Consider the following 13102-nt stretch of genomic DNA (forward strand, 5'->3'; position numbering starts at 1 on the left):
ACATTTCACAGACAACCGTTGGTATAAAACGACACAATAATGAACAAAAACGCAATGACAAACAGTACCTGAGTTAGTCTAAAAACCTTCTATAACATGGCCATAACCCTACTGATCCAGTAGAGGGGGGTATTGCAAAACCTGTGGCAGCTACAGCTCAGATAAGAATAGCCATAAAATATAATATAAAACACAACATATATACAGTCAAATTAAATTGTCACAGTAGAGAGTTCTTAAATCAAGATCTTGTCATAAGCTATTCACACCAAGACCATCTCTATGCTGACAATCAATTACACAGAATAGTTAAAAATAACTTGAGGCCCCAAAAAATTAAAAAATAAATAAAATACACCAACATAAATTATTGCCGTGTTCGCCAAACCAGCTGCCACTGAAGTGTAGATACCCAAACAGCTTCTCCTACGGTTGGCAACCACTTCACTTATTGTTGGTAAAAAAAATACCATCAACATTGTGGTATATTGAATGACAGCAATCCATTCTAGCGACTGAAAGTAGCCATCTTAAGTGGAAGCCACAGGATGTGTGACAGCGGGACGTCTCAGACGACCAGACTGGTGCCACTGCGAGAGCTCTTGTCCTGAGAGAGACACATAGACTTTAAACCCACTGCACTACATCAGCATCGACACATTTTTACAGGTGTCTGTGCACGTGCCTCTGTGTAGCTTTGTAGCCGTGCAGCTAAAAACAAGACAGCGTCTAATGATGCGTCTTTGGAATTGTATTGTTGGTAAAATGTTAATAGAAGGCAATGTTTCTGCCCAATCCATACCCCTACTTCCATAACATGAAGTTTGGTGGGATAGCGGATATGAGATTATGAATTCATAAAGGGTGAAAAATATTCCTTTTTAATTTGGTGTTGACCTATGTAGTGGTTATTATAATATCAATATTAACCACTTAAACAAAAGACCCTAGCATCCCTTTAGTGGCCATGTCATAATACGTGAACATTTGATGAAACTAGGCAAACAATCGGCAAAAGTAGCCGATCTAAAAGCTCACAACACACTGCAAGTGCAACATTGTGAGCTTGCACATCGGCCAATACAGACCCTTGGGGGACACGGTTAATTAAGCATGCAGGGTTTCAGTGGTTAAAGCAGTGTGTTCCTTACAGAATAACGATCATTCCGCCGTGCTCCAGGTTTCTGTCCAGGCTCGTACTCTGTGTAGCTGGGAGGCTTCTCAGCCCATCCTCCACCTCCCCTTCTAGCACCACCACCACCACCTCCTCCTCCTCTTCGGCTGCTGTCCTCGTCGTCGGAGCTCCATGATCCACCTCTCGATCGCCGTGAGGCCGGAGGAGAGTAGTTGCCCCGAGACCTCGCATCAAACAGGTCGTCTCGGGAGCGGGATCGTTGGCGGCCGGTCGCTGCCGACACCACACTACGACCCCGGCCGTCCAGGGACTCCTCACTGTAGCTCCGAGGGATGCCTCTGGAGCGCGCCGGCGAAGGATAACGTCTGGCTCCTCCTCCCCCTCGGTCATCACCTCGGCGTTGCGGGGGGTACCCGCTGCGACTGCTTTCGCTGGAGCTGGGAGGCCGTGTCTTGGGAGGAGGCGGCATTCTCCCTTGGTGGTGCTCTCCTATTGGCGGAAGAGTGATGACACGTGTGGGGCCGCCGTGGTGGTTGTCATCAAGGGCGGAGAGCATGCTAGGAGGGCCGGCGGAGAAGGGGACAGACTGGGGCATGTGCTGGGGAGGTGGAGGCATTTGGTTGTGGTGGAGTGGAGGACCCGGCTGGTGGAGGGGACAAGAAGAGGAGAACTGTGTTAAGTGGATATATAAAATGCAAGAACTGCCTGTGTCAGTGAAGATGAATGCTAATGACTTTCCATCTTGAAACTTTAACTTCATCCTTCCTGTTTTGTTCTTTTTCTTCCAATTTAGTTGTTCTGTCAATTCCCAATTCCTTTCGTCGCTGCTGACCCCTACTGGCTGGTTCATTAGGGAGGGTGTAGACAAGCATGTGTCACAGCGCCAGTACACTTTTTTTTTTCATTTGACACTAAGCGAGGCATTTCCCTGAGATGATGCAACAGAGGCGTAGGTAAGCGCTATTCAGCTGCCCACTGATCAGGTGTGCTGACAAACATGTGGGAGTCGCTATTGCAGTGACAGATCTCTCTACCACACCAGCTTAAGTGCTTGAACATGAACTTAATCCTTGTAAGCACCATGTTAACAATTTTGCTGCCATTTTAAACATAGCTCTAGTAAGCAGCTGCCAAATTGTCCTTACCTTTTAACGTGGGCACGCGCACGCATCGTGCACAATCTGTGCGCGACTCATCTAGTAGACTGTAGACTCGGTGACAAGCTTTCGAATAAAAAAAACCCCATTGAAATAGACATATCCGTTGCCACGCTGTGTCCCTGCTTATCCGCCAGTGTTTACATGAAAAAACATTGAAAAAAGCCAACTGTGCGCTATGGTAACAAGTGGACACGTTCGCGCACAAAACGCATGATATGTGCGGGGATCATAATCCAGGCGTGTAGAGACTGGATCAAAGTTTCCAAACGCAAAAATCCGATTGAAAAACGAGTGTTCCATCGCCGAGTAGCTTTCTCTTTTGTTACACTGTAAACCAACGGAGGCGGGACTATGGCCCAGGCTCAGACCGGATACGGAAAGCTAGATCCGGTCCAGACCGGAAATGACCGGATACAGTTAGGGGGGCGGGCCTAAAGAGCCAGAATCAGCGAAAATCTGCGATAATAATTTTAATCCTTTCATAATGATTAAAGCTAATTAAACTTCCGGGTTCGACGGGCATGGCACCGCGGTACAGCGGGAAATCTACGGTTTCTACGGGCATCGCCCAGAATGAGTTAACAGGCATGTTTTGCTACGATACGATATCAATAGACCAGAACAGTAGAATTGAGTCAGACTTAAGTGATGAAAATCTATGACTCTCGACTCTACTCCTCTGCTGCGAGACTCGACTTAGGATTTGATTTGACTACTACAAAGTAAGCTTACAATGACAGTACATGTCAGACATTGGTATACAAGGAGAGGTAAACATAATGAAATGGGTAAAATGTTGAAGCCGTTTGCTCCTGTTGAAACAGCGTTCACGTACCTGTAGAAGGGGACTGGTCATGTCCATCCCCCTCACCTGGCTCTCCAGGTAGTCAAGCATCTGATTGCTATTGGCCCCTGGCGTATGGTTGCCATGGCCACTCGGGGGAGGCATGCTGTAGGCTGAGGGCTGGGGAGGGGGGAGGGGCATAGGTTGCATAGCGATGTTTTTGCCCGAAGCAGAGCCTGAGGAGACAGATCAGGAATTAAGTTAACCACTGAAACCTTATACACTTAAGTTGACTGGGGTCCCCCAGGGGTCTATACGTGGTCCCCGCCTCTTCCCTCCCCCTCTACATCAAATCTCTTTGCCAAAAATAACAGATCTACAAGTTCACAATGCGTCGCAACGTGAGATTGTAGATCGGCTATTTTCAGCGAATGTACAGACGAATGTTCACTTGTTTTAGCTTAACATTAGCCTATTATGAGCCAGAATAGCGATGCTAGGGTTCATGTGGTTTACAGAACATTTTGGAGTATGGGTCTTGTTTGCACTGTTTAACCTCATTTCTTCGTTCTTTTTGTTTCTCTTTGAAATCCGCTATTATATTTTTGTAAGTTATGCTGCTGTTGTTGCAGTTTTCATTTCACTGCTTGCATCTGTATGAGTGAGTGACAAATAAAACTCATTCCAATAAGCCACCAAATAAGACAATGGGTATGTGTACCTGCGTAGAGCAGTGGATTCATTTGGTTAGAGGACACGTTGCTCATTGGTCCGTACAAAGGCTGTCCTCCCATCCAGGGGGCCATGGCCCTCTGGGCGTCCTTTATCATACGATGCTGCATCACCGCTAGACAGAAAGAAAAAGAGCACACGTTTTAGTAAAAATGCATTCTTCATAACTGACGTGTTTAAGATACACCCGTGTGTTGCTTCAGCCACTGTGCAGCTGTACTGGAACAACTGGATATTAAGGATTCCCTTCATTTCTGTTCAACACTGGCTCACTCAAACAGTGTCTGGAAGGCGGTATTCTACCCTTCCAGTCAACCGGTGCCTTCCCGGTCACTTCCACACTCCAGGAATGCGGTTCTCAAACCCAAGAAGTAAAAGTTAAAACGGCGGTGGCGAGCCGCCTCAAGCAGACTTGAGCCGAAAGGCGAGTGAGACACGATGCCGAGCATTGCTACAATAAGTCCGATTGAGCCGACTCGGCACTGTTCGAGTTATATCCCGATAGGAGACAGAATCGTAAATAATCTCATCGCACATTATTGTCTGTTGTATCATCTTGTGTTTTAGTGCATTGCAAAGTGCAGATTGATTTGATAAGTCTAGCTGACAGTAATTTCCAAATGGTATTCAAAGATCCATTGCTTCTTTACTGTGCAATATTTAGCATTGGTGTGATTATTCCGATTTTAACGTTGACATGGTGTATGTTTATGTACTAATGGCTGAAACTGTGAATAGACAATGCCATGTACCTTTAAGTTCCTTGGTGAAAGACTGTCACAGAGTAAGTGTTGCAGGAGGGCAGAGCATTATTAATTCTCTTCCCCTGCCCAGGTCAGTGTGTGGTACGTTTCAATAGAACACTGCATTTACTCATTGGAGAGTGATGTACCTTTTTCAGGACAGCAACATTGCTGCGGGCAGCAAGGGCAGCGGACATAGCAGCAGCATTTCTGAGGACAGCATTGGCAGCAGCAGATACAGAGGAGCAAGATCAACATAAGGAATCCAATTACAATGAGGAGCACAGTTAACCAATCTGGAGGGAAGAAAGATGGAAAGGGATCCTGTGTTAAAAACGACTTTGTTTGAACTGCATTGTGCATGAAGATGTGAACATGATCTTGATGAAAAGACATTCTTGCTTTTTGATGTTCATCATTGTAACCAATATAGGTTTGGTTTCTTACTGTAAACGATGAGTTTGATTTCTCGGTCAGAATCTCCAGTGGTGTCCCCAGGAGCATCAATAGAGCAGTAGTACACCCCGTTATCCCACCACATTATCTCGTTGATCACCAGGTCTGCCTCTGTGTGAACACAAACATAATTTCACATTCAGATTCAGACAGAAATATAGTAATCTCCAGGAAGTTGCTTTGTCAAGTTGACATAAACAGTGGGGTAATAGAAAGTACAAAATAATAAGAAGAATCAAACATAATATATCCCTTCAAACCACTAAGAAAATAATCAAAGTCAAATAATCGCATCCCTTGTTACGTATTTTGGGACACTTGAATGTGTTACTTTCCAGTGTTGCTGTGAAAGAAGTATTTTGAAACTTATCTATCTTCCTCCTAATGAAAACAGTTGCTATGCAGAGATTGGCTTCTTGATGCCTACCATTCACAACTACACAAACCCTTCAATTAAGCTTCCGGGAGATTTAAGTTGTTTGTTAATTACCGGTATATGCATTCCCAAGTGATTGCTGAAACATTATTCCGACAATGCATACATGTCACACAATGTGTTAAGCCACTAGATTGCAAGATTACGATGAAAATCTGTTATTTTCTATTACCAACAACAACATTGTGTGACAGAATATTAAGCGTTATAGTGTTGGTGCTCTCAAGATACAAGCATAGGATGTTCTGCCTTCTTCCACCTCAAGAACATTGCCCGTCTCCGCCCCTCTCTGTCACTCTCTGCCGCTGAAACACTCATTCATGCCTTCATTACATCCCGCCTCGACTATTGCAACAGTATCCTCCACGGCACCACCTCCAAAGTCCTCAATAAACTTCAATATGTCCAGAACTCTGCTGCCCGCCTGCTCACCAGTACCCGCTCAAGTGACCATATTACACCTGTCCTCCGTGAACTTCATTGGCTCCCAGTCAAACACAGAATCCACTTCAAAGTACTCCTAAACACCTACAAAGCTCTAAACCACCTCGCTCCTCCATACCTCCGTGATCTCCTGGAACCCTATACCCCATCCCGCTCCCTCAGGTCTGCTGACGCTAACCTCCTTATTGTCCCCACCACCAAAAAACGTACCTGGGGCGACAGAGCTTTTGCTTTTGCTGCCCCAACCCTCTGGAATGCACTCCCCAAAACCCTCAGAGACGCCCCCACCATTCAAACCTTCAAAACCGGTCTCAAAACCCACCTCTTTCATATTGCTTTCCCCAGCTAATCTACCTTTGTTTAATTGTTTTTAATTGTTTTTATTAGTCTTAGTGTTTTTCATTCTTAATAAAGTTGTTTATTTTGTTTTGTTTTGCCCCATGTAAAGCGTCTTTGGGTACTTAGAAAAGCGCTATATAAATTTGAGATATTATTATTATTATTATTATTATAGGAAGATCAAGGTTTTGTCTTGACAACAATGCTGGTGTGTCAGCTGAGACATGAACTCACTATTTTGGACAGAGATCCTGCGCTCACGGTACTCTGAGCCCAGAATAGCTTCATTGGCTCCTCTCTTCTGGACCACTGTGCGCACCGTCCTCTGGCGATCTGGGCAGTCATTGGACGGGTCCTGACCCAACTGTAGAGCAGCCTGGTATGCTACAAAAACACAAGAAACATTTTGTAAGGGATTGTTGTAAATAGCATTTATAACATCTGGTATAGGTTTTACTAGTAGAGCTTTGGGTTGATGAGAACTCCTCTTCATCACATCCTACTAATACAAGTAAAATGCCCTAAGGCCAAGAAGCGACTGTCAGGTCGCCGTTACCTATCGTGTGGCACATCGCTGATTGCCCATAGCTGGGGCACTCCTGTCCCAGCATGTGTTGTGTATTAGCGTGTCGGACGGACAGATATGAGCTGACTGTTTTCATACTAACTGCGACCTCACGGTCGTAACAAACACAACAGCGTAGGATGACGGGTGACTGCCCAGTGTAAAGCTTTTATCTTCAAAACCAATGTAAATATATTTATTAGCAACTATTTGTAACTTCCTACCTAGTACCCACCGATGTCTACAGTACATACAGTTATGTACTGCGCGACTATGATTTCCAGAATGTGGAAGGTGGGAATAGTGGCTAATGGCCAGGAGACATTTGATAGCCATTGTGTACTGTGTTGTGTCTGTGTCTGTGTCTGTGTGTGCGCACGCATTGATGCCAGAGCTCATCTTTATTTGGCGTGAAAGGATGAGGTGCAGTTTTCACCTGTGGAGTAGAACTCAAGCACTGGGTCCTTGCAGAAGGACTTGAACCTCCAGGTGACCAGAACATCTTGCAGGCTAGCGGAAGTGGAGTAGTCACACTTCAGAATCACATTGGCAAACAGCATGGTGCTGCGCTCCTGCTGGGCAACGTTCACCTGAATGCATAATAACTCTGGGCAGAGAAGGAAACCAGAATGTTAGTTAACATGTGTTTAGGCGAGATAGTAATTAATACATGTAATGTGGTAAGAAGATCCAAAAGAGAGCTTTTATTCCAGTGTACAGATATACCATAGTATACCGTAGATCCACCTAGCACTTTAAGAGATACCATTTGGGTTTTGTCAGTGAAAAGTTAAAACTAACTGTGTGTGTGTGTGTGTGTGTGTGTGTGTGTGTGTGTGTGTGTGTGTGTGTGTGTGTGTGTGTGTGTGTGTGTGTGTGTCAAAGGAGACCTGCCCAAAGTAGCAGAACTAGAAAAACAAGTAGCCCAACACAGACAAAGAGAGAGGAAGTCAGGAAGAGCCCTGAAACCACCCATAAGATATTCAAATGACACAATGGACACGAGGAAATGCATGTTGAGATAATTTACCCGGGTAATAGCAATAACAATCAATTCAAAGTTAATTGACTTAAGGGACCCCAATGAAAACAAGCCATATAGTACTTTCTTTGATCATCCTTTTAGCATCCCTTTATGGAACTGTATCTGTGCCTTTTCTTATCTTTTTTTTGCCAAACAATTAATAAAGTATTCAATCAATCAAAAGGGTGAGGGTCACACATAAAACTTTATGTAGAGATCATATTTGTGCATAACAATAGCAATCATGTAGTCCATGTGGAATATTGTTTTACTCCAAACATTAGGGGACCCCATCAAGTATTAAAATCTTAACCTAATAAATTCTCCATGGATACTCTGTGTCTACTTTTTCCACCACTGCTGCTACCTTCCCAAAATATGGGACAGTCAGGAGGATGAGTCATTTAGGAGATAGTATCTATCTAGTAAACAAAACCCACTTGTCACATGACCGATACCCCCAGTTATTCGTTACAGTTTAAATTCTGCCGGCTCAAAATTAAGTAGGCCATTTTAATATCGGATATTGTTATAGTATTTATTAACTCGAAACGAAAATACCGTAATTAAATTACCTGCTGGCAGGAACAGTAGAATGATCGCCGGAACAAACAGTCTCCTCCACATTGTAGTTGACTGAAAGAAACCACACAATAAAGGAAGAAAAAATACAAAAACTAAAATAGCTAAAACCACGACTTAGTGGCACAAAACTAAAACGGAGGACACTAATCTTGTTAATCCGTGATCATGAGTCATTCTAAATAAACTACTGAGAAAGACAGAGTAGACCGTTGGTTCATGGTGCTCGAGTCTCTGAATGATCATGTTTGATGCTTCAGGATCACAGTCTCACTCATCATCATTGGCCACACCCCGAAACAGGTGCATGTTTACCACTAAATAGCAGTGGTGGAAAACGTACTCACAGTATCAATACTGCAATGTAGGCTACTCTATTACAAATGAAAGTAGGGATTGGGAATTCAAAATGTACTTAAGTAAAAGTGCTATAGTATTGGTACCCAAAATCTAGGCCTACATAAAAATTTGTATCAGATAAATTATAGAGCTATAGGCCTACTTTACTTTAAGCCCTTGAATAAAGGTATAGGCTATAATGCAAATCTCTAGACTAGAGAAAAACTCACTAGAATGTGTTATTCTTATTTTCCACCAATGATGCAGACATTATATGAAAAGTAACACATTTGCTATAACTTGGTTGTTCTGTTTCCAAAATGAATACTAGAATAACAGCTCATCAGTGCACTATTTGAAATAAACTATGGAGAAATTTCAGATTGAACCACTAGGTGTCAGCCAAAGCATCTTGATCTTAGACTGTAAAGTGTTAAAGTCTAATCTATTCTTTCCCTATGATGGTTTGCTGTAGGCTACTGTATGTGTCTCAATATGATTCCATCTTGGTCTGATTATTGATAATAGGACATCACAGTATTTTTGACAAATGATTTGATATCTATGTTGTGACATTTGTTGTGATATTGTGGGGATTTATTAACTAACTAATGACATTCTTTTGATAAACAATCATAAGTAATGCCTAAATTGCAGTGTTTTAAGTAAAATAATAGAACTGCTAGAACAGTCAATGCTTTACAATGCAGTCAATGCAGCCTTTAAAAACAGGAAAATACAATGTTATTATGATATTGAAAATCCCAGATGATATCTAGTGTCATATAGGCCTACTATAGGTCTATATGATAAAATATTGCTTTAATGCCCAGTCCTACTGAATTATGTTATTCCAGTAATCCCACCAATTCCCAGACTGTTTCTCCTCTATAACACATCCACACTGTGTCTGTGTTGTGCTGTGAACACGGCCTAACAGTTCCATTTCCCTACCATTGTATTTGTAACCTCCTCCAAGGAAACTCTGCCAAGATCCACTGGGTTTTTCCTACGTGTGCTCAGCTGTGTCCTGTTTCCCTGACCTGCACTTAAACACAGATAGTCAACTACATTGTCTGTGGTTCAAACAGGTCAATTTCATTTAGAACAGATGGACTACATTACGGATTAATAACAGTCAGTTTCTCAGGTGGAGAGGAGCAGGATGACAAGTGGATGTACAGCCTACATCAGGGACGTGCAGAGAATGTTGGAGAGGCAGGGGCTGACATTTCTAAAAGAGCCTTTTGGTGAACATATCGAAAATAGCAGACCTCCAAGCTCACAACGCATCACGCTGCGACCCATTGTGAGCTTGGAGGTTGGCTATTTTAGGTACTTGATACCACACTAAGCATAATCAAGTGAATACTGGAGACGTGTCATATATGGCATGGATTTCTACACAGACGCATTGTGAGCTTGGAGGTCGGCTATTTTAGGTACTTGATACCACACTGAACTAGGCATAATCAAGTGAATACTGGAGACGTGTCATATGGCATGGATTTCTACACAGAGTGGGCAATTCTTTCAACATAAGATGCTGCATTCAAGTTCAGGAGAGTTTTGACAAGGCAATTCTCTTGAATGCTCCCTTTAGGTATTGCATGGGAAGAGGGCATTTGCATTTCTTTCACCATAGTAAAAACTGCATTCATGGTCTGGACTCGGAGAGGGCACTTTTTACAGACGGATAAAAGGGCAGGGGCTCCAGCCCTCTTTGATGTCTATGTGTGCGCATGCCTGCCTGGCCTACGTAGGTCAAGTTTCAGCAGCCACATAGTAGGTAGATGCAAATTCTCTCACACCTCAACCCACCCACCCGCACGCACGCACACGCACAAGACACACACACACACACACACACACACACACACACACACACACACACACACACACACACACACACACACACACACGACTGGGTGATGTCATGCTGCTTTTCTCTGAAGGCCAGGAGGGAGTTGTTCAACTACATTCCTAACATACTGTAGTCTAGTGTGGTGAGTGGTCACTGAGGCAGTCTCTCTCCATCATTCTCATGATACTAACTTAATTAACTTTATATACACACTCATTACACAATATACTCATTACACATCAATACTGTATACTAGTGTATGTAAACGCATTCCTGTTCTGGTAATTCTGAAACTGGAACTAATACTGAAACAATTATAAACTATAAATTAAGCATTTTAAATGGTAAAGACGAAACTGAAACTAGGTGGTTCCAATACTAAAACTAAACTTCACACTTCGCACACGCACGTGCACGCACGCACGCACGCACGCACACGCACACACACACACACACACACACACGGGCACGTACCTTTTAGGCGAAGCCCGAACTGGCGAAGTGGGGAAATGTCCGATACCGTAGCGATCTGGCGAACGTCTTCTGGACAGGGCGTTTATCGTGCGCTTGCCCAGGCCTTACGGCCTGGGCATAAATATAACGATTGCATTCACCACAGCTTCGTAACTCGCGCGGCGCTCCGCCGGCCGCGCGGCCCTGGCCCGCTCTTCGCGGCCACTCGCGCCTGCGGCGCTCGGGGGCGAAGAGCAGGACCAAGGTCCGCTGGCCTTCGCGCCGCTTGCAGTGTCGTGGACAATCGATTCGCCAGATCGCTACGGTAGGAGACAAATCCCCACTTCGCCAGTTCGGGCTTCGCCAGAACAGGACTTTCCCACACACACAGTAAACGGGCACGTCCTGATAAGTCAAAAGCCGATTTTCCCACAGTGGGCAATCATTTACTCGTTCACTTGTTGAATAACACAAACAAATATTTTGGTTCTTGGTAGATTTTATTTGCTGAAATGATGGAGGAAAAGTCTGTATTATGAGACATGCTGTAGTTCTTCAGTTTAATAAATAATGTTTATTTATTAGCTGGCATGGATGGACGGACGGTAAGCATTACAAACATTAAATAAGTAGGCCTACTAACGTATCGCAGCACGACATAACGTAATCTGGCTGAGTAGGCAGATCTGTGTGTTTGTTCCGAGTGTTTCCAGATTGTTTTGACCTAGTTGTATTAAAGAGACAGGCAGCGTGTGATTACAACAATAGACAAAGACATTGGGGGTCATGACTCACACTAAATGACACACTGTCTCACATGCACAAACCTAAGTAGTCATCCCTCTCTTTCTCTCTTTCTTACAACACACACACACACACACACACACACACACACACACACACACACACACACACACACACACACACACACACACACACGTACCAGTCAGCAAAAATACTGCAATCGTGAAATCGACCATAGAAATAAACAGTAAAATTAATCTTCAAATCAAGTCTAACCAATATGATGTGGTAAACTTGGGTAGAATGATAATATTAAGAAGGGAGTCAAGGCTGACTCTCTTGTCTTTTTCCCTGGTTGTCAACTCTCTCTCTCTCTGTGTGTGTGTGTGTGTGTGTGTGTGTGTGTGTGTGTGTGTGTGTGTGTGTGCGTGCGTGCGTGCGTGCGTGCGTGCGTGTGTGTGTGTGCGTGGGAGTCGTGCGAGCATGCACATCACATACAGTAAGTGTTAGATATGTTGGCTTAGTCATTGATAACAGCAGTGATAAGGCAAGAAAGGGCAACATTAATCAGAAGAAGAAAAAAACACAATCTTATATATACAGTCTTACACAAAACACTTAAACAATGTACAAAAGATACCAGTAAAACATCTCATAAAGCTCAAATGCATAGGCCAAATTCACATATTATAAAAAATCATACTAACGTAAAAAAAAAAAGGAAACTATTAGTGCTTTCAAAATGTACAAAAAAGTTTACAAATTTCCATCAAGCTTTTTAAAATCAAAGATAACATTTCCAACATAGATAAACATTAATATCTAAATGTTCAGTAACTACCGTCTTTGAGTATTAGTTCTTTACGCTGAATTTTCTTCTGAAAAGCTCTGGCTGACATGCTCAGGCTAAAGCTCATTAACATAATGTGCTTTTAGCTGACGAATGCAATCACTCCATGGCACAAAATGATACAAATACAGCCTGTGTGTTGTACTGCATTGAAGCTAGGTTACAGTAATGGTGCTGTCACATACCTCCTGTCTCACAACCATGATTCTTTTAAATTGTCTCATCAAGTGAATATGAATGCACTCATTGTGCTGGGAGCGGGAAAGCCTGGAATCGAGCACTTTCTAACGCGACCAGGGGCATTCATAAGGTCAGTGTTAGTCTAACACCACTGAGACATATGGAGTAACCGGAGACAGAAACCAATAAGCCATGACCTCATCATCCAGCGACGTCACAGCGGGAATGCCACTATAAACTTGTTTGTGAAAGGGGTGTGTGTGTGTGTGAGA

General features: G+C 43.4%; 1 protein-coding gene across 1 annotated transcript; it reads right to left on the minus strand.

The window, feature by feature from the left end:
- Window positions 1–568: 568 nt before the first annotated feature.
- On the minus strand, window positions 569–8445 carry ildr1a (immunoglobulin-like domain containing receptor 1a; the record flags this gene model as incomplete). The annotated part of the gene is made up of 9 exons (XM_080730290.1): window positions 569–607; window positions 1152–1778; window positions 3131–3315; window positions 3801–3926; window positions 4704–4850; window positions 5002–5121; window positions 6464–6613; window positions 7231–7401; window positions 8394–8445. 9 exons carry the CDS (start codon window positions 8443–8445, stop codon window positions 569–571), a joined length of 1617 nt encoding a protein of 538 aa, XP_080586416.1.
- Between the last annotated feature and the right edge of the window lie 4657 nt (window positions 8446–13102).

The sequence above is a fragment of the Nannobrachium achirus genome (genome assembly GCF_963921795.1).
Source record: "Nannobrachium achirus genome assembly, chromosome: 7".
Lineage (NCBI taxonomy): Eukaryota > Metazoa > Chordata > Actinopteri > Myctophiformes > Myctophidae > Nannobrachium > Nannobrachium achirus.